Genomic DNA, 23,436 nt, shown 5'->3' on the forward strand with positions numbered 1-23,436 from the left:
ATAACCTGCCTTTGCAACCAACCCATGGAACAACAGCTTTTGTTCATTCCCCCAGCAGTAGCCACCCAGTGCAGTTCTGCACATCAAAAGCAAGGGACTGGTCAAAAAGATGAACACATACACTCAAGGGTCTGAATTAGGGCTACATTAGCATTGTGCTTTTCAACTTTTGCATCCTTAATTTTGCCATGTGAAGGATATTCTCATGTAGTCATTGTAGACAAAATATAATAACTTGGAAAAAAATGAAAACTGATGTCCTACACAACCAATGCATGTGCATTGACCTATACAGGGCTACTGCATGATTAAGTGAGGTTTACTAATAGCTGAATAGTCATTGTAGGCACTTGAAACAAATTTTGTTGGTGCCCACACTCATGGGTGTAAAATTTCTTCCCTTCACCTTCAGGAAAGAAGCATGTGGCAGCACTATTTGGCTTCCACAAGGTGATTCTCCCTCTGTCTAATGTAGCCAGGCTGGAGGAGACAGGTGAACTTTAGCACAGTGAGAATCTGGCCCACTAAACTGGTCATGTAAAGTTAGGTTCAGATCAGAAAATAAAGCTCAGGTTAGAAAAGACCTGATTCAACCTCCTGCTCAAAGGAGGTTAGGCTAGGAGTCAGATTAGGTCACTTCAGGCTGAGGTTTAGTAATGCCTTACTTATTGGTTGACCCATGGCAAGTAACTACTTACCTACCATGAGCTCCCAGGAAACACAAGGTGAAATGGCTCAACTAAAGAGTCCACAGAAAGGCTTCAGCTAACATATTTCACCTGGCATTTGCTGGCAGTTAAAATAGGGCATATTTTTATTGTTAAGTTTATTGTGTGCTTGAGGCATCATTAAATATACCAAAATTGTGCATTCCTCTATACATGTCCCTCTATTCCTCAAAATCACCTGCTCCAGCATTATGAATTTGCAAAAATGAAGAAATTTGGTACCTGTCCTCTTCTGCAGCCAGTAGCTTCTGGGAATCTTTCCAATAAAGCACATGTTTTCGGAACACTTTTACAAGCATTCTCATTTTTTCTTCCTAGTGAAAATAATGGAGAGAGCATTGGTAAGAGCAATGAATGAACATTTCCATTTTCTGCTTTGCAGAAGAGCAACAAAGCTGCCAAAGACTTGACACTGAGAGACAGGTGAATATTACTGTTCTCATTTTAGGACTGTGCAACCTAAGTACCTCCATGTTGTAATATCATAGCAGCCTACACATTTTACTTTTGCATTATTTGTGAACACCAGGCTTTCTACCATTTAAAAAGTGTTATTTTAAATGCATAATCATTAATGTGGGTGCATAGCAGAAAGAGATTTAAAATGCCCCCAGTATCATAAAATTTCAACACCAGATTATATTTTGATAAAAATTTGCCTTTAATATTTTATTTTACAGTACTCTTTCATATGTGGAGTTTTATAAGAATTTAAGGTCATTCCAAGAGTTGGGCCTCCCAGCACACAAGCATATTAAAGTCATATTCTTTTGCTCATACCATTTCTGAATGACAGAGCTCCCCTAGCTGGCAACCCAGAACTGAGGATGTGCCTTCTCCCAGGTCCCCATCTTACCTGTACTATGCATAACCAGGTAAAGGGTTGGCAGCCTTGCTAGAAGAGGACTACACTCATTGAAGAGTTACCATACAAGGGACCCTTAGAGGTATTTGGGGACAACAAGGTTTAGAATAAAGAACTCCTGCTCATTGTCACAGGGGTCCTGAACACTGTTTGATCTAGTCCCTTCCTCTGTACATGCTGATTACAAAAACAGCTTTAGAAAAAGCTGTGTTGATACTCCTTATTACACTATGTTAATCTGAGGTCATGAAATTGAGGTAAGAGAAGAAATACAGAATGTTTTACCTTGCTGCCATAAGGTAAACTGGCTCCAGTCTCCTTTTTCCCGTAGGTTCTCATCTTCAGGCAGGAAGAGGCTTCGTTTTTTATCCATCACAGCAAGACCCTCGTCCCGAATGAGCTTCCAGTTTTTCTCTAAGGACTGTTGTGAGAGCCATGTCACTGCACTGAGAAATTACTGTGTTTGGCTTTAGTACCATTTTTATTTTTTCCTGCCATTATTAGCTTTTTTAATCTATTTAAAAGCAATAAAAGAAAGTGTTTGTCGTTATTATCAAGTTGCTTTAAATTCTATTTCCTTCTGACATGTTAAGGCAGGAAAAACAACTTTCACACCAGTCTTCAGATTCAATTACATTGGGATTGTAAGTTTTCAACAATAGTCAGCCTCTTTGCAGACCAGGCCTCACTTTGATTTGCTTTTTGATGAGCCTAAGGGCTCTTTAAGTGATCATTTTGTATTGCAAGCTAAATGTTTTGATCTTCCTAAATGCTGTGCATGTGACCCTGGAATCATTCCTGCAACTGGAAAACCACTTACATAACCTGGAACTCCAGGTGTTGGCAGAATATTACAGGCCAAAGAGGCCAAATTTAAACACACCACTTGAGTTGGAGTTTATGATTGAGACCTTCAAAAAGGCTTGCTGAGATTCACTTGCACGTGTTGATGCTATTGCAAAAGTCATATACAACTTGAAATGCCAGGTGATCATTTATGGACACAACGATTGAGAATGTGTGAGCTGCCTAACACTTCATACATACAAACTCACAAAATAGCAGAATTGAATTTTCTGTTCTCTGCTGCCTTAGGACATTATATTTAGAGAAATCAGATAGCTTAGAAAACCTTTTATTCTACCAATAATAAGTAATTTTAATTTTATAGCAATATAAATTGAAAACCCACAATATAACAATGGATCTGGATAAAAGTAACTTCAATTTCCCAGCAGCTTACTTTTCTCACTAAACCTTATTTTGGGTGAATAGTTTTCATTTTCCCTTTGTGCTCTTGAACAATGCACTTCTGTAAGACATTTTCAATCCATTTCACACCGAAATAAGCTAGGGTATGTTCCCACACTACTTTCTTATATGATGAGTAAAAGGTGATATAGGTGCTAGGTGATAAAAGTGCCCCCTTTTAGACTTAAAACTTCATATGTTTATTAGCCATCCTCATGTAAAACAAACAGTTACCTTTTCCACTTGAGTTTTTTTACTTAAAGGAAAAGTTGATCTGACAAAATTGGTTTGTATTGCTAGATCATAAAAGGCTCAACAAAGCAAACTTTGCCTAGAACACCTTGTCTATAATACAGCCACTTTCTCCCACTAGAACAATTTTAGTTAGGCTAAAATGTATGAAAATATGGATTTCACTTCTGTTATTACAGTAATCTCTATCATAACAAATTGGTTTTTTCTCTCACCTATCAAAAAATGGGAAAGAACACTTATTTTTCCTAGTGTATTCACGTTATTCTCCCTCATTTATGGTTTCTATAACACTCATTTAACAGCTAGCATTAAGTAAAATTGCAAAGACTTGTTTTGGAGTTGTTTGGCTTTTTTTTTTTTTTTTTAGAATATGTTTGGAAAACTGACTTTTCCAAAATGTAGGGTACAAAAAAAGATTGAAAATTTCCACCTAATTAGAGATGTATATGAGAACAGTGCTGCTACTTATTTAGCACTTCCCTATCTACAAAAGGAAATGCCAGCTTCAGTACTTGGTTTTTCACTGGCTGGAGAAGAGAAAGAAGAAAATAACCTACACTCACACCAGCCTCAAAAAATTATATAGAGCAACAAAACTGGAAAACTTTGAAAGATATTCCAAGTTCTTCTGTGCTTCCTCAAACTCTTCCTACTTCCTCAGCTGAAAAAGGTAACAGGGAGCATTCATCCATGCAGACAAGATGACACATGAAGAGCCCTGGTGGTCCAAGGCATTGTAGGCAACAGCTGCTCTGTCACCTCTACTCTCTCTTTCAAGTGCCACAGGTTGAAGGTTAACCTATAAAGGTGTTTGTCCTTGTGTTTAAAGGCCCCCTCCCCAACATGTTAGATACAAATTTATTTGACTATATCTCATCAATTTTGAGCAAAATCCTCAATGGTTTTAAACATAAATTGGTCAGATATCAATAGGGTTTCTGTCCTGAAAACATAGACCCCCATCTGTAAAACACACTGACAGTGCTTTATAATGACCAACAGACAACTCCTAGGGAGAAATAAAGTGGGGAGTTCAAACATCACCCAGCCTTGGTCTCCCTGATACTACAGACTCTCAGGGATATCTTGAACAGTTAAGAACACAAAAAACCATTCAAGCATGTTTAAGTCCAGGACTTGGACTTACAGCTCCTGATCTAAGAGTTGGTATCTTCAGGAAAAAAAATTAAATGTACTTATGGCTCCATGAAATGCAAAGATTCAAGCTCCAGGTTAGAGCAAAAAATTAATATTATATTTGGTGCAGTATCCTGATTACAACTGAAAAATCAGGAGGCAACAAGCAATGGGAGCATATGTACTTGTTTGCTAGCAGCTGATTCCCATAAACCTCCATATGGCTTTTAAATACAGTTTCTAATAACAGATGAAGTTTACAGTTGCTGTACATCTGGCAATAATGTAGATTTTATTTAAATAGGGATTGTTTAATATTGGAGATTTTTATGTGAGACTATTACATTGAAAGTATCCTTACTCTGTGCTGTCAAACCCTTTCAATGTGTGGTTATAAATGACACAGGAAGAGATTAAGAGGTGGCTACCCCTCATGTGAGGCATAACTACTGACCACACATCCATTTTAATTCACTGAACTATAAAATAAAATCGTGGTGAAGAGTTTAATGTACTTCACTTTGCTATAGAAACAGAACAGGAAAGCATTCACAATCAGTTACCACATCTCCACTGGGTAATGCTGATAAGCTCCAAGCAAGGGGCAGTGTTTCAAACTGTTCAAAATAGATTCCTTGCACCCATCCAATCACTCTCAGAGCTTAAACCTCAGCACTTGTATGCATCATCTTTGCTCTTTTCAACATAAGGTTCCCCTTAATGCATCCAACCACACTTTAAATACACATTTCGATTTAATTTCTCCCTTGCCTATGAATGTTTAGCTATTATTACCAAAACCATTAAGGGCCAGCTGTCAACCTATGGAAAACTATAAAGATATGTTCTGTTGCCAACACTTTCATTGTCTTTCTGCACTTTTCTTGATGCACTTGAAAATTTATATAATAAAATCTAAGCCATCAGAGAAAAGCAACAATACAAGATCCACTTTAATCAATCAGTAAATTGTAGTAAATTATTGGCAAAGCATCATCTGGGTCCTTTCCAAATGTCAAAGGACACAGCATGCAGAAAGGACAAAGTTAATTAAGCCTACATATTAATTTCAGACCAGTGGAAAGTCTCTAGGATCCAGAGACCATTGTATCTCTTTTATTATTTTTTTAAATGGGGGCCAGAATAGAATAATGCTATAAATGAGGTTCTACAGAAGGTACTGGAGAAAGATGCAATGACTCAGTAAGACTGGCTGAGGAAAGCTAGGATTCCAAGGGAAAAGGATGGGTTTTCAAAGATGAAAGTAAGGTTTCCTTTCAACTGAGGTCAAAAGAGGAAGACAGTTTCTTGAATCCCCAGATCCAAAGAACTAAAACGCCTGTAAATCAGAAACATTAGTAGAAGATCTCTATATAAATCACTCACCACACCCTTCCTAATATAAAGGTTTGTATTTCCTTCTCCCTGAGAAATCAGGTGCCTCTCCCTATTCTTTCAAGGAATAACAGTAAGCCTCAGTGAGCTGCAGAGAGATTCAAAACTCCACTTCCCTTCAGCACAGTTCCACTAATTAAGGTCTACAGTGTCCTGAAAAGTGCTACTGAGATATTCTCAGTCTTCCCTGCCTCCTCCCCCAAAAAACATCCAACCCAAAACCCTCTTCCTTAAGACATCCAGGCAAGCAGGTAATATTAAAAGAGATAAAGTATGAAATTGTGTTTTTTTAACCTTACCCATCAGGAAGTTAAGCATCAGGACCCATTTTTTAAGTAAAGCAGTAGGACAGTTAACACCAGAAAAGGAGACATGCCATGATTAGACAGTTATTTAGCATTGTAAAAATGAATCATCCTGTGAAAATGCCCTTTTCTTTCCCTTGCAAACAATGCCACTAGCATGGACAGTATGTCTCAGTCTGTATGCTACAGCTAGTTAAGCTGAATGCCCCTCAGAAGGAAGTTATTAAACTGAGAATACTGTAAAAAGATAATTTTCTCTTTAGACTTTCTGTGGAAGAAGCAAGGTAGTGTCAAAATTCACATCTCCATCTCTAGGCCCAAGAAACTAGATGACCTTTCATAAGAAAATCAAGCCAGGTCTGTGCTGTAAGATGTCACTGACCACAGCTGTGCTGGTTAATGGAATGAACCAAAGAGAGTTCAGCCTTACTACTGCCCCAGCCCCAAATAAATGCTCAGTTAGCATTACTAAGATACCAAGTTATTGGTATAAATATTGTTCATTCCCATTTAAGAAGCAGTGAAACTCAGAGAGAGGGTCAGGGCCTCCAGTGCTGTGTACAGTATATATCAGTGTGTACAGTATATATCAATGTATACAGTATGTATCCATATTGAATTCTACCACAGTGATTTGGAAGCATTTCCCACACAGACAGAAGACAAACATAATGAAATGAAGCAGTAGGAACTAACTGTTGATTGGTTTCTGCTTTGTGAGAAGGAGAAATAATTTTTTTAACTAAAACATGTACAGGAGTTTGAGTACTTCAGAAATTAGAAAGCTAATGTCATCAACAATATTTTGCTGCTTCCTGAAGAACACTACCTCTAGTCTTGCTTGCAGCATTCTATGTAATTAGAATTAAACCCTCTTTCTTTCAAAACTTCAAGTACTTTCTTGAATTACAAAAAAACCCCAACAATACAAATATTTGTCCTGATGCATATAACTACATTTTGGCTTTATACTTTAAACAGTGAGTGTTGTCTTAAAGATCTTACTGCTCCCAAATTATGATACCTGTGCAAGTAAATTACCAGTCACAATTTAATCTAGATTCACTGACATATTGCTAATAAACATGTACCACCAAATGATTGGAATGAAAAGGTATTATTGAATTGCAGAGAGACAGTTGTACTGTGGAGGTCAGGGTGAATTTTTATCCTTGCTGGTTTTCTGAGCAGCTCTTCTAGAAGCCACTCAAGATGCTGATCCAAACCAAGGCTTGATTCATCTGAAAAAAAACCTTCGAGGTGAAGTTCTGGCCATTTTACAACATCAAGTGAATTCTTTCACCCTTCAAAGCTGACTCATGCCAAGGGTGAATGGATCATTGCCTTCTGAGACATAGGAATTTGAAAGGTTTACATGTAAGGAACTTTAAAACATCACCGTGAGTAGCTCTAAAACACTAATCAAATAATATTCATACTTCCTCTTTGACAGAAACATATTAAGAAGGTGCCAGTTTCTCCATATCTTTTATGGCAAGAAGGAGCCATTCCCCACATACCTCAAGAATTAGTTCAATTTGAGCACATTTTATGTGCTATCCCATAAAGCTCACTGCTTTTTGGTGCAGCTGAGATCACATTGGAGAATCACACTTTAATCAAAATTTCTAGCCTTATTTTTTTTGCCATCAAAACCATAACAATAAGCAATCTTCCTTTTTAAATTACTTTTTTTTTAATAACCATCCTTCCATAGTATTTTTTCAAAACATGCTATGTAACTAAGTATAAAGAAACAACCACTCTGAAGGAATTTGTTCCTTACAAATATACATTTCTGGGTTTAAATCATTTATCCATAATGGTTTCTCTAAACCACACACCAGTAATTGAAACATACAGGAAAAAAAGCTCTTCCTAATTTTTTTAGGAATTATTATTAGACTTGTAGTAAATTAATAAAAATCAGTGTGATTTTGGAAATAAAAACTATTGTTATGAACAATAACCACACTACTTGCCTTGCATTAAATAAAAAACCTTTTAAAGAATTCAAATTCTGCATTGTTATCTTTTGTTAAATCCATCACTGGGAATCTACACTTGTTTCTCTCATGCAATTAAAAGCTTCTAAAGTCACTAAATATTACACAAGGGCTCAAAAGCACAGCCTTTCCTGACTAATTAAAAATTCACAATGGGTATTCCAGACATTATCAAATTGTGCTGTCATTTTCCACTTGAGATGTTACATTTGTCTATCATGCAAATTTCGTATTTATTAATAATTTCAGCCATCCTGTTCCCATTCTCAAATTTGAAAATGTACAAGTGTATTTTATAGTATCTTATTTAATTCTTGTACTCAGTCTGACAGTGCTGTCCGGAATTCACAGTCAGTAGTTCTGACCTCATTGATTAGAATTTTCTCTGCTTAATAACTGAAATTATAGCTGTTATTTTAATAAAAACAAAAGTATACTGAAGCCTTACCTTCACCAGTTCTGTATATCCAGTTTCCCTTGCTGTCCACCAAGGCTGAGCTTTCAGTCCCTTGACATTGTAGAGGGAGCGCTGCCAAACTGATGCAAAGTGACCTCTTTGGTATCCAAGTTCGTACCACTTGTATGCCTGAAACATTGCAGTTGTAAACAACCCAATTCAGATCAGCCAAGCTCCTACAGGAAAACAGCAACACTTCCTGGCAAGACAGCAGACTGTCTCTTTGGATCTTGGGGTTATTCTTTTAATAAAATGTACTAATGAATACTTTAAGGAAAAAAACCACAAACAAAAAAACCCAAATAACAAAATAGATCAGTTGGCCAAGAGAGTCCAGTCCAACAAAACAAAACAATAATCTTCTCACAACCATTCACATCAAATATGGGCTGGTAATTCGTGCCCTGTCCTTGGACTTGGAATGTCCAATTGTTTCTCATCTTATTCAATTTCATTTTCTCTGTTTCAATCCTCTACCTACAAGTGAAAGATGACTGTCTCCTGCTGCCAGTAGAGATGCTGTGATGATGAAAACAACGATGACTTGAAGTGTTAATTATCTAATACTTAAATGCACTTGAGTTTGTTCAGATGTTTTTTCACCACACCCTAATTGATCACATGACAGAAACCTGATGAAGTTAATACTGGACCTTTTCTTGTCTTTACTCTCCCTTTACACAACTTGTTTTACCCCTGCATAGCAGCAAAAAAAGAAAATGAGATCCTTGGAAAAAAAGATCCAGCATTTGTAGTACTGTGAGAAACCACAAGCAGAGAAAGTTACACAGAGCTCCCTCCTTCCTGCCCAGCATTGCTGCTACAGCTGCAATATTTCAGAAAACATAATTTTAAAAAATCCTCCAATAAACAAAAAAAAACCCCAAAACAACCCCCCCCCCTTAAAAAAAAAAAAAACCACACCAAAAAAACCTGACCATAAACTACAAAAACCCAGGACAGCTAAGTAGGGAACTATGATAACAATCATTCCAGAGCAGAGGGACTGAGGCAGGCAGCAATCCCTGCCTTGAACAGAAACTGGCCAAAGTCCTCTTTGAGAATCTGCAAACTCTCTTCAGGTTTTTGAAAAATGTGGTACTCTGATCTTTATAACTCTCCCAAAGTATGGAGCAAAGTCTGCAATATGTTGTTGCCCTACAGTATTTATCTGAAGTTCAAAAAATAGTGTGGATTAACAGAATAACAGCAGATTACATATAACCTGTCATCTTTTTCTGCACAGAGAAGCTCAGTAAAATTGTGCATGGGTCAAAAAAATAATAAGGTAACACACAAAGATAATACACAGCATATCTTTAAATGTTGATGTTGTCTTGGTTAACTTTCTGAAATGAAAGCATTAAGATTTATAACATTTGTTCCCCAAAGTTAAAATACCAGTGAGATATCAAGTGATGGTTCATGCTGACTGCCTGCACTCAATTGCAGTGCCTGGAGTTAGCCCAAATGAAAAGTGGAATTATTTGTTTCAGCCCCTGAGTGATGATTATGAATGTTGCTGCTCTTTAAGATACATCAGCTATTATTACGATTTGTAATAAATTAAGTTTTGTTTATTGGAAGAATTGTGCTAAAGGAAATTGCCTTTATCAGGATGGAATAGGATTAGGCTGCCTCACTCATCCTTTTCATTCCCAAGACTCAGTGAAAATTTTCTTTTCTCATGCAGGTCTTGGCAGGGGAACATGGACAGCTACAACAGTGTAGCTCTCCTTTCCAGGACAGAAATTGTTTGAGATGCACCCAGTTTGTTTGATGCACACATTCTGTGTGTGAAGAGTGCTTTGTTGTGTAACAACTTCCACAGTTTTAATTTCTCTTTTTTTAAGCCAATATGGCATTTTATCAAATTAGAGTTGGAAAGGGCATACTCAATACTGCTCCCCTCAGATTTGCCAAGGCCACATTCATAATTCCTAATTTAGCTCTAATAGATGAATATCTCCCTTCAACAAACCTTCAGTGATAGCAATTTCCCATCTAACTTAAATATTGATCTGTTTCCTTGATTAAATCTTGAAATTCAGCAAGCCTTGCAAGGTCAGTGAGAAAAATTTAGCTGAACAATGGACTTTCCACTGATAAATTTAGAAGTCTCCTCTATCCCAAGAAGTTCATTTGTCATTAATTAAACTTTTTCTACAGCAGATTTGGCCATTAACTCCATAAACATTAGCACATAATTATCCTGGGGTTAGAGATGCTGTACATTAATTACACCTGCATGGTGTCTTTATCCAAACAAATGGCAATGGGATGTTCTAGGCTCAACAACTCAACCCAGAATGTGCCATGGAAATGTACAGGGATTTGAGAGAAGGAGACAGAGTCAGATAGAGTGTGAAAGCAGACTCTGTGTGTGCATGTGTTTCTAAGTAAAATGAAGTAAACTCATTCTCACTAATAAATGAACAATTTAAAAAAATGTCATTGGAAGAGTATTAAGGGAAGGCAATCTAGCTTAAAATTCAGATATTACATTCTAGATCTACTGGATGTATAAATTATCGTAATAAAAGTTCCATGAATTATTAAAAAAAAAAGTCAAACTGTTGAACTAGACTTGAGAAAGATCACATACAGTGGCTCCACCACAGCCCACTTGTCTACAGTTCATACTGGAGAACCACCTACTGACTGGGCCACTGCACTAAAGGGGTCAGCATTTTTTACAGTTTTTTAGGTATTGATGTTAATATTAAATTTACAGTTTCAGGTATTAATCATTAATAATTAGGTATTAATATATTTAGAGTTTTTAGGTATTAATTTTACAGTTTTTTAGGTATTATTACTTACATTACTAAGTAAGTAATTAAAAAGCAGTGATTTTCATGGCTATTTCTACTCTGATTTTTAATGCTTGTTCTCTTCATATTTCCCACCTAGGAATTGGATTTCATTTTTTGCTGTTGTTTCTAAATTCATGCCCATATTAAAGTACATGGCTAATCAGAGTCTTCAAAAAAGGTCCTTTGCTCCCCTTCCATGACTGTAGTAGAAAGTCATACGCTGAAATTTCACTTTTAAGTATAATTTGATTTCAAATAAACAAAAGAGAAACTCTCACAGCTTCCAGCATCATATGTTTGTTTTTGTTGGCCACTCAACAGATACATAGTACAAATTTCTGTTTCCCTGATTCATTTACTAATTTAGTTATTGAAAAAAATTTCATAACTCAGCCCACACATTCAGTCCTCTCATGATCCTCTTTTATCTCATACTCATTGGTGCTTTTTCCTTAGAAAGAAAGGAAGATTAACAAAACAGCGTTATACAAGAACTTCTATACAGTAATATACATGTAACTGATTCTTTTAACTCTCATTACAATCTGTGTTGTAAGTGATAAAAGCAGAACACAGCTTCTAAAAACATTTAAAATTTTTGTAAATTTTTAGTCCCTTGTTTCAAGCTGCCCTATGACAGCCTCAACATTTTCAGTTAAATCTAAAGCAAGGGATGCTAAGAGATTGCATTGTAATGCCTACAACAGATTTTTTGCTGCTGTTCATCTTGACTTCTACACACACATGCTGGATTGTTGTTGCAATTGGACTACTCTTGTTTTCAACATTAAGCCCATCATTAAATGCTTTTCTGGGTTCTGCAGCCACTCACAGATTTAGATTTTAAAGTAAGAACATGTTAAACATGTACCTCTTTGTCTCCCATTCTCTGTAACGCATCACCCAGATGAAAATAAAAACGTCCATCGTCTGTGCCAGGATCACCAGACTCCAGTCCTTCCTAAAATTACATAAATAAATAAAAATGAAAGGTATAAGAAAACTTACAGGACTTCTGAAAGAGTTCATTTGATGCTGTAAATAGTCTGTCAATCCTATGCAAGAGACAGGCTATGAAATTAGGTAAAAAATGTAACCACCATGTAACCTGGAACTTCGGCTGATCAAATACAATATGTCAATACAAAGTCATTGAGAAACTTTACCAGTTTTCCAAATTCCGCAGCCTCTCCCTTCAATCCCTCCAAGAGAGAGGAATATTCAGAGATGGATACTTGCCCCTGACCCTATAAACATATACACAAGCATTTTATAGAGCTGGACCAAAGTCTTATACTGTACTATTTCTTCCCAAACCTTCAGAAGTATACATAAGCCTTCTCTGGATCTTTCAGGAACCTTAGATTTGCAGCATACAACCAACCTCAAAGAATTTGAGGCTCAGAGCTCTGTACTTTGTGTCAACCATTGATAAAACAAATACTTGATGTTTAAGAATTGATGATTTCCAATGTACAAGTTTGTTCCAGTTTGTAAGCAGTGATACCCCAGTATAACTCCAACAAATAGCTTAAGCTGTGATTTGTAATTAGCACACTTCTAGTCTGACACATTTTATACATTCCAATTCTACTGTTTGTTGGTAAAACATTTACTGTGAGTGAAAAAGTACCTGTAGATAAGGTATGCTCTCTGCTATCTTGTTTTCTGCCTTCAGGATGAAGCCATAATGTACTTTGGCAAAGCCATCATTTGGAGCCAGACTTAGAACCTGTTTGAGAGAAAATTGACTAAATACATCTGTATGAATCTATGCAAATTAACAAACCTGTGTACGTAGTACTATTTAGTAATGCAATGGTATTTTCCTCCATTACTGATTCTCAGGTAAACCGTTGGCTTGTCTGTGCTTTCTTTTCCTCATTTACTTTTGTGCTTTCTCCAGAAAAAATAAACTTTGAAGACTCAGAAGTAAAATTATTTTAACAGAAATTGCTTTATTTTTCACTTATTCTTCTCTACAATCCTCTCTTGAGTTATAGCATGCTTCATTACAGAATTAAACCCACTATCAACACTTAAGTTACTTATTCCAGGTTGGACTAATCAGAAGGAAAGCAGCTACTCTTGAAAAAATCTGCCGCAGAAACATACCTGAAATAGTTTTCAGTTAGATTTCCAGTATTAGCAAACTAGTTTTTGCAAGAGAAATTATGTGAAGCATTATGACTACAATTCAGAAAGAAGCTGTAACGTAATATCAGCATCCTGAGGCAGGGATGTGCAAACCCTGGAACACCAAGAGCACTCCCAGCACAGTGGTGAACTGGAGCACTCTCTGGAACAGTGTGCACTTTTCTGGCCATGACAAAGAAGGTAATAAAAAGTCTACTGCAGTAGTGTGCTTTCACACTAGAAGCTGATGGATAAATTATTCTTGTGTAGTTGTGTGCTGCACTCTTTGACCAAGACCAAGCATGCTAAATTCAGCTAAAAGATTTTGTACCCTCAACAAGATTCAGATCATATGTGAGTTTACAAACTGGCTTAATTTTGCAGAAAAGGGAAACTCATTGGCAAATGTCTGGAGATGGATATTTCATGCACACTGTAGAAGAGAGGGATTTGTGAGTAAAGGCACAGCTGTAGGAAAGGATCAGGGTATGGGGCAGTGTTTCAGGGGAAGGATGTGTGAAGCTGCCAACCTGAATTCTGGAACATGCACACCCCACACCAGTCAGATAATTTAAGTGCATTTGTCTTCCTCAGCCAAGAGCAAAAATTAGAGAGAATGTCTTGATCTACTTTTCAGCTCTGCCTTTCTATGATGTACATATTCAAAATCATTTGTAGCTCTATGCAATATCAATTACATGGTTAAGCTAATCTGGTTTTACATCTCTTCTTTCCTTAAAATAAGGGTGGACAGTTTCATCAGGATAGACCATCAGCCCATGAGGATCATCACAGGAGCCTGGCAGGCAGTGGAATTAGAGAGGCTGATATTCACTGAATGTCTAGACAGCTGCTAAATACAAAACAACAGACAGATGAGCAATTTCTCTTGCCTAAATCCATTTTTGAAGCTACTAAACTTATGCTGTGGATAAAATGCCTGCATACATTATAGTTATTTCTCTCTGCCTTTTCCAGTCACTGTCTGACATCACTTTTCAATCAAAATAATTACAAGCAAAATCATAAGTGGTTTTCTGGACCAATTTCTCTCTTTTCTCAAATCTTAAACACACCAACTACATCCAAGCAAAACCAAAAATCACAGCCATGAAGGTACAAAATGTTATGAGTTAAAAATAGCAATATTTTACTTCTTTTCACAGAAAACACTTATTATGAAGGAACAAACAACTTGAGAATATATTGGAAGTCCATAGCATGAGACATTATTAGGAAAAAGTACCACAGTAAGGATGAGCTTGATCCCTAGAATAAGACTACACTACCACCTTCTGCATCTCATGGCTTTTGACTACAGGATTCTGTGTATAATTATTTTGATCCAAGAATCTGTACCTGCAGGGTGAAACGAAATGACTGACAGAAATATTTATTAGCCACATAATTTCGTTACAGTTTCTTTAACTATAGGATAAAGCTATCTGATTAATTAAGACAGAATAGAATTTTCTGTATTACGGTTCATTTAAACTATGCCGAGTTGCATTAAGGAATGATCTACATTCAGGGCCCCTAAAGAGAAGCAAAGAGATACAATCAGCAGAAATTACACTGGAAGTATTTAATGTAAATTGTATTACTCTGTTGCTGTTGCTGCGTGCAATATTAATTATGTTTAGAAATAAGTTTTACTAAACTGCTCATAGCCCATTAAATATTAATCATGAATATAGAAATTAACCTCTGGGGCTATCAGAGACTAATTAGCCATGGCAGAGTACTGTGTTAATGTGGATATTCTGGTTTTGGTACCTGAGACAGCTCAATCAGAGCTGGCTTATGCCTGTCTCTGTAATGCTGCACTGAACCATGCACACATGCCTCAGCATGGAGGCAGAAAAAGAGCTATTAGCTGAGTAACCAGTCTTAAAAAGTTCTCTTTTGCTGTGTTTTTTTTTTAAATCTGTGGATGTTTGAGCCGGGACTACTTTTAAAGTCATGTTCTCTTTGAAAATAGAAATAGCACTGAATTCTACTAGGATTATCCTTAACATTATGTTTCCACGTCCCTAAGTGAATTCAAAAGAAAATTATTTAATATTAGAGGCAAAACTGAGATCCTCTCCAGCTGGACACTATTTTCCATCTGTGGTTCAGCAAAAAATTCTGGCAAACACAAACTAGAAAAGTGTATTTTGGGCAAGTTATGCTATACCACACTACAGTTGGAAGCAAAAAACTCTCTTGGTCTGAAGTTCAGTGTTTATACACATTGCTTCTGTAGCTAAAAGAAGAAACATATATTTAAGACTTTTAAAATAAACTGCTAAGATGTAACAAATTTGGCAAGAAAAATAAGAATTGACTGGCAAATAAGTAAACTGGCTATTAAATGCAAAGCATAGCAGAAAGTTTTCATCTACTAGGATTCCCTGGGCTTCTATTCAATTCCTTGGAGAGGATGCAAGCTTGGGTTAGCCTGGTCTGAAACGGCAAGTACAGTGATCCCATGTAGGGAACAGCTCCTGTGCAGGGTTCATCTGGCTGTCTGTGCTCAGTGCATGCTTAACACAGATCAGTAGCATTGAATGGAGACTGAAATGCTATAGCAGGAAGTAAAGATTTTGCCCATGAATCTAGCAGCTTCCCAGGAAATGGGAAACTTGGAGTTTAAGTTCCTCTGCATAGTGTTTAACTACTTGGGAATATTCCTGAGCAGCAGAAACAAGTACCACATACACAGGAATTTAGACAACCATGAATAAGGCTAGAGGGAAATCAACAAAAAGCTGAGATTTTAAGTTGAATAAGGGGTATGCTCTCCTGAGGATGTGTATTGAAGTCTAAGATGCCTGTCCTTTCTGCATTAAAGAACACTTGAATAAAATGTATGAACATCCTTACATTGGGAAACAGAACACAGGATTCATAAATATTGGAGGTCTACTTTGCAGCAATGAGTTCATGCTCTTGTCTGTGCTCTCTTAACATTTTTGTATGAAAAGATTACACAAGTGAGAAGGACTAAGTCACACTGCAGAAGACTTAGTCACACTGCAGAAGTTTTCCAGCTTTTTTAAAAATCATGGGAAGAGCAATACATCTCCTTGAGGCCCTTAGAGCCACTATTCATTTTGCTCTCTTCTCTACCATGCAGAGAACCAGAGCAACTATGGTAGGAGCTCAAAACCAAGCACTTTATAAATATGCCTTGCAACAGCTGAGCAAAGCACTCCAGAGCAGGCCATGTAGGCCCTAAGCAATCTGCCCAAAATCATCCAAGAAGCCTTCAGCAGAACCAAGCACCAAAGCAGGTACACATGAGATTCTCCCTGTTCCTTTGGGTATTCTTTCTTATCCTGAATTTACAAACTTATCCTGAATTACCATAACAACAACAAAAAAACCCCACTATTGTGTTGGAATTCAGCCTGAGTAATACCTAAAATACAGACAAACCCAGCATGATTTAAAAAAAAATTAATCCAAATCTTAAAAAAAAATAATTATTTGTCCTCCTTTTACAATGACAGAACATCACTATTCTATTTCAGTGTTAGTGAACTGCAAAACAGAGTAATGACACTGGATAAAGAAGAATGGAAAACAATATGCTAAAAGCACACTAGTTGCATATCTGTTCTTCATCAGAGCCCTATATATTTCTTCTGAAGTATATAAAACTCAGTATCAAAGTAATTATATAGCAAACTCATGACCTTCTTCCATGTATAAAAATCCCTGTGATTATTGAGAAATTCTAACAATTATGTTGTTTGCAACAAAACACTGAATAATTGCATGGGAAAATCTTGCTCAAAAAGAGTATGTTTTTGTTTTCTCAAATTCCTTGCAGCTTGAGTAGTAGGTTTGTTTAATAAATTCTACCTTTAAAAGCCAATATTTCCAATCCTCTGAGAAATTTTGACTGCAAGCCAAAAATTATTGGACAGAAATGTTTTATGGAAGAATCTAAAAAGTAGCCAGAGTAGCAAAGCAAACATTATTCTGGCAACATCTGAGACTACCAGAGGAGCTTGAGGAAAAAAAATGGTATTCCTAGTGTTTGGCTTCTGCTTCCAACCATGTGGTTGAACATCCTCCTTCTCTCTGAGAAGCTATAAGAGATGAGAATCTCTTCAGCCTCCCAGAAGTGGGGGATGGAAAATTAAGCCTTTATTCTCAGGAGGTGGCACTAATCCTGCTGCTCCCTTTCCAGCCTCCATTGCCAGACAATTAGCAAGCCTGTCCCACACAAGCACCACCAGTGTGCCAACATCAACAGGACCATTCCTGGTCAGGTGTGATGATTTGTGCTCTATCAATGATGTCAGACTCCACATCTGCCAGACAGTTTCCAGATGTTAACAGGGTTTCTAGATCACAGGAGCAGAAGGGCCTTTCCTGGCATTGAAGTTTCCCCAGCCAGATACCCACAGTATAAGACAGAAATATAAATCCAATGAATTGTCCACGCTACAAACATCATGAAAGAAAACCAGATTTTAAGCTGCTTATAAAAAGATGAGAAACTAAGGTAAAATAGCTTTGTGAGAACTGATCTACTTGATTACATGGTTAGAAATGCTGTTCCTGTAAAGAAACTGGCTTACTTCTGCTTCCCTTGTCTTGAAGATTGGTTATCATTTTTAATAGTATGCATTATGTATTACCTTTTATATATAACACATCTAGATGTGTTGTCAATATATTCCAGACTTGATTACCAGAAGATAGAAGATTTTTATTATTAAGCATATGGAAATAACCTGCATTCCTCTGTCAATGAAGAAAAACTTAGCATGACAGTATCAGAAAATATAAATTAAAATTAGAAGATAACTGCAGAATAAAATTATATCTGTATTAACCCTTCAAAAATCTCACATGTGACTTGTTTAACAACTAAAAATGTTAAAATCAATCAATCAATCTTTCAAATGAACATACAAATGCAAATAGTAATTTTCCTTGGCTGGAATGGAAACTCACCTCTTCATATACTTTCTTAGCATTGCTGTTATCTCCTATCAAGAGGTAACCAACACCAAGGTCATTCTTGAATGAAGTCTCACTGGGAAACAGCTGAACTAATTTCTGTAGAGTAACCAGAGAGCCCCTCATGCGACCTGATTTGATTGAACAAGACTTAATTACCAGTGCAGATGTAAGAAACAGTTGCAAGATGTTTACACAACATCTAAGGAAACACAAATCAAAGGCAAGTGGCCACTTTCACTAACAATCAAGAAGGAGAACCTGGAAAAACTTGTTCAGACAGGAGCACATTCAGCAGCCTGGCTGTCACTGTGGGTGTAGCAGGAATATCTCAGAGAATCACTGCAATCACACAGTGCTATGGCAGCCTCTTGTGGAGGACCCTTCACAGTGCAGAAATAATATTGTTTAAGCTTTGGTTGCTCTATCATACACAGATAGCAAAGCAGTGGACAAAATGAAGTAAACATATGTTAATAAACTACACTGTAATTAAGTAAATTCAACTGACTTCTAGTGTTAAGTAATAGTGCTACTCCTGTTATGAAATTTAGCATGCTTTATGTGCTTAAAATTAAGGATGTTCCTTGGCTTCCTAAACGAGGTCTTGCTAAAGAAAAGCAAGAACAAAACAACTTGATATTAAAAATCCAACCTATAGGAACAGAGCTCCTGATTTTGCCTCATATTCTAATGATCCCCTCTCATACATCACAGAATTGAGATCTAAAACTAGAATCTAAACCTCAATCTTGGGGCTGTTCTCCCTGTGTTCAACTCCATTCTTCTCTGTGTTTTCTGAAAGATTATTCTGGGTCTGTTTACTCTGCTCATGCCAGTAATTTCCTCTTGAATTTCTTCAGCTGCAGTAAAAAACAAAAAGTTTCTTCTTTGTCTGGCAATAAAAGTTTTTGACTATCATTCATCATAGCTTCTCATAGCATCTGCTGCAGCTTTCTACAGGCACTATTACCCTAAATTATAGACAAGAGTTCCCTAGAAAAAATTAAATAATGTAAAAATGGTTTTCATTAAAGATACTAGGAAGACAAGTCCAACCAAAAATTCAGTGGAATTGTCACCTTAAAATCCTTAGTGATATCTTGAAATCCTCACTCAGACAACTCCTGTAACTTTTATACCATCCTCCAAACTTACCAAGGAACTGCTGCCTGTCTGCTTCTCGCTTCAAGCTCAGTTTTATCAGGTCTGAAGGGACGTTTGGCAGACTAACCACCTCATCATAGGTGTTGATAGCTTGTTGCAGCATCTCATTGCTCCTCATTTTCTCAGCTAAGTCATCTTCAGACTAGAAAGAATAACAAAACCATTATTAGAACTCCTAATAATCCGTTAGTCTTAAAACCAACTATTTTCTTACCAGGCAAACTGCAGTTGTTAGAATGTGGATTCTGCTTTATGGGAAAGCAAACTAGAATTACCATTAAATCTTGTTACCTACAAACTATTTGAAAGGAGAAGTATGAGAAAATTTGCACCTAAACACACATTAATACAGATTTTTGATTAATATTTGTAGAATTCATAATTCCTGCTTTCAAAAGCAGATGAAGCAATCTGTTTTATTAACACAGAAGAAATGCAAAATTTTGCCTATTTGTATACTAAGCCTTACTTTGAAAGCAATACCCAGGTCAAAACACACCCACAAACATTTTTATCTATTCTGACACATTTATTTACACTCTTTACTGCAAAATTAATTAGGAATTGCCTTTTGCCTTCCCCATGTTGATAGAATATGTACCCTACAACTCCTTCAAAACTTAAATTTGAGCATCAAATTCAGAAGCAGACCAAAGCATATATAGAGCTCTCTACAGTGAAATTACAGCTTCAATGAATCTAACAGAATCTATGACTGATCCCACCTGTGGTAAGGCATGTTCATACTTTGCTTCCATGGCTGAAAAAGATTGTGTCTCAAATGCAGAATTTTTAAAGCCTTATTTTGAATTGTTTATAGAAATGTATGTATTTTCACATGTTTGATGCATTCTTCTCACATACTTCTAAATTTATTGGCTTATGTTCTTTCTTTAGAGCCATGGCAAATGTATCACAAGCATGATGGTGCAGAAGCTGTTGTTGATCTATTTAAATTCACTGTTGCATCAAAGATGCACACATTAAATGAAATTGCTTCAACTGTGTTATCTCTATATGCTATAACAAGTATATGAAATCTCTTTCCACTTCTGTCCTTGAATTTTTCCCTTGAGTTGTTTTAAAACTTAATATTGGAAATACCAAAAACTATGGTTACTCAGCCAAACAGTTCATCAAGCAGCTTTCAGAGACAACTTCAGAAATCAGTTTTAAGCAATAACTTATTTTTTCTGATGTATGTTCACTAGGAAATTTATTTCCCCTTTTTCCAAAGGAATTGCAGGGCAAAGAATATTACAGATCTATAACAAAGAAGCAAAAATTGTCAGCATAAAATCTGCATAACTCCACCTTATATGATTTATGATATAAGATATAAATCATATAAGGAGGTTAAAAACCTATCCATTGTTCTTTTCAGCTGTAAAGATGTTAATGAATTCTGTAGAGTATAATTTTATCTGGCTCAAGTGTAATTCAGGCATTAAATAAAGAATTGTTCATATTTCTGAAAAACACATCAACAATGAAATATTTTGCAGCTCTTTTTGGAAAACAGTTGCCTTTTAAATCCATTGAAGGATCCAGAAAAAAATCAATCCTCATGTTTTTTTAAAAATTGAAGCTACAAAATTAGCATGTAATGCTGGTTCATACTTCAAAGAAAAGGAGAACTACACTTTTGTGGTGAATTCTTGACCTTCTTTAGCTTTAATTTTCAAGTCCTTTAACCATATCCTTTGCAGTTTTACTTTTAGTTGGTGATGAGAAATTTAAATTTAAATGAATTTTGTTGGTATGAATACCCATTTAAAAACAATACTGTGTTACAATGCAAATCTTAAGAATAATTCATCTGTCTGAAGCCCATGGTTTTCCTCTTCCTTCAAACAGCTTAAACTTACACATACTGGGTTCAATAAAACTGCCATTGATAATATTAATAGACTGTTCAGTAAAATTACTATTATGAACCTTCAAAGGCTATAGAAAATGACTTTGTTGTTGTTTTTACACACTCCCAGGAAATGCACTTAATTATTTCTTCACATCTTGGTCTGTATTGACCTTTCATGGATTACTAAAGTAGCAGTAGGCAACTACAAACTGCTGTAAATGAACAAATGAAGTTGGGTCACTGAGATGGGAATTCTGAATGAGAATAAATTTCACAACTGGCTGCAGTGATCTGCCCTTCTCCCTGAAGCCATTGAGGAGGCAGGAAGCATATTCCATTAGCTATAATGAGTAGATTTGTAAAAAAATGGTAAATAATTAAAGTGTAACTTAACAGTTACACTTAACTCATCATGTGTATGAACAAAGTGGTCTCCTCCTGTAAAGAGGCAAAGAGTTCAGCAAACTGTCACACAGAGAGCACTGAAGCATTTGGTCTGCTCTTTATCAAGTGCTTGTGTGATAGATTTTTGGATAATCACAGCTTTGGTTTCAGCATGACTATGATTAACCAAGTGGAGACTGGTTGTGGCTCCAAGGTCCTCATCAATTGTCTAACAGCACCATTCCTTCCTGCAGCAAGGGCTTCACTTTTTTATCCTGATTAACATGAGTTCATGGAGTTTTGTATTATTCCTAGTGCAGCAGGATTATCCTACTATCATTCCCTTTTGAGACATCTCAACACAGCCTAGAAGTATTATAAATGCAGAGATTATTTTCTGATGCCTTCTGGGATTTGATTGGTTTTTTAGTGGTTTTTTTTTTTTTTGAAGAGAAACACCTGAAACATAACTCACTCTACAAGTAATTAAGCCTCACTGCCTGAGAATTTGTGTTCTTTATCCTTTAACTCCTTCTCTCTAAAAACTCCAAATCCTCTTCTCTATTCCCACTAGAGCAAAAGCAGCATTTATCCCAGGCTGACACACATGTTGATTTCCCAGTTACAGCAAATAGTTCTTTCTGTAGTTCCTGCACTGGGTATTAGTTGGTGTTTATCTCTTGCCATTTACTTGACAATTCTCCTGAGATCTACAGGATGTACCACATTTTTTGTTATTTACAGTACTTCCCACTGAAGTTCCACAAAAGCTGCCAAAGCAATTGGGGAAGGACAGTTGACTGAAGAGATACTTATGACAGATCTCATTATTCTTTTTTTACCTAGAAAACCAGCATGAATTTATAAATTAATTGCAAATAGTGTTTATAACTCTATTGGTAAAACAAAATGTTTATTTTAGCTTTTTTCAACACCTATCACTTTTTTTTTAGGTACCTGTGCTTTCCCGTATCTTGCTCGAGGACTTTGTGGATATTGATTCACTAATGCTTCAAAGGCCCTTAGAGCTTCTTCAACTTTTCCCTGAAAAGCAGAGATATTTATCAGCAATTCTATCTAATAAAAATGCTAAAGGATGCAGGACCTAATAACATATCAGTTTTACAATTAAAGATCAAACACTAAACAGTGCAGACTGCATCAACAGCTTTCACTCATAGTTTTGTTGGGATTGCCTTTTTAAGAGGAATTGTCATTATTTATGAAACAATATAATCTAATTTTCATGGTGAAAATTAATAACTTGTTTTTTCATACTTTACTCACTCTCCCTTGTTGACTGGATAAAATGCTGAGATGAAAATAAGCTGTCTGTATAGAAAAGACCCTACTGCTAATAACAAATTCCAGACCAGAAATAATAGAGAACAAGAAGAAAATTCTGGAGACTGGTGGAAATTTTCCCTCTGCATACCTCTCATGATGAACAGCATCCTAACTACAGTTCTTTTAAGGGAAATACTGTAGACTAAACCACAGTGTATGGCTGTTTCCTCCAAGTTTTTGCATGACAAAGTCCCTCAGGACATGTCACACAAGTCCAAATGCAACTGTGGTATTCTGATGCATGCTGATCCTGTGTTGGACATTGACTACCAAGTACAGATGGAAGTTGAGAAGAGCCAGTCCCACTGTCAAACAGATGCTAAGCACTGCTTGGCAACATTTGGCAATAGATCTTGCTGCCACT

General features: G+C 36.4%; 1 protein-coding gene across 7 annotated transcripts in view; it reads right to left on the reverse strand.

Moving 5' to 3' along the window:
- Positions 1-23,436, reverse strand: part of ASPH (aspartate beta-hydroxylase) — a 113,712-nt gene that overhangs the window by 15,315 nt on the left and 74,961 nt on the right. For all 7 annotated transcript variants that reach the window (XM_030230593.2, XM_050971155.1, XM_050971154.1 and 4 more), the window contains 8 exons: positions 22,683-22,769; positions 19,472-19,622; positions 18,308-18,444; positions 12,849-12,947; positions 12,087-12,176; positions 8,391-8,528; positions 1,879-2,014; positions 951-1,042 (listed from right to left, as the gene is read on the reverse strand). In XM_030230593.2, the coding sequence (XP_030086453.1) occupies positions 951-1,042; positions 1,879-2,014; positions 8,391-8,528; positions 12,087-12,176; positions 12,849-12,947; positions 18,308-18,444; positions 19,472-19,622; positions 22,683-22,769 (930 nt within the window). The remainder of the gene's footprint in view (positions 1-950; positions 1,043-1,878; positions 2,015-8,390; positions 8,529-12,086; positions 12,177-12,848; positions 12,948-18,307; positions 18,445-19,471; positions 19,623-22,682; positions 22,770-23,436) is intronic.

Source organism: Serinus canaria, chromosome 2 (assembly GCF_022539315.1).
Source record: "Serinus canaria isolate serCan28SL12 chromosome 2, serCan2020, whole genome shotgun sequence".
Taxonomy (NCBI): Eukaryota; Metazoa; Chordata; class Aves; order Passeriformes; family Fringillidae; genus Serinus; species Serinus canaria.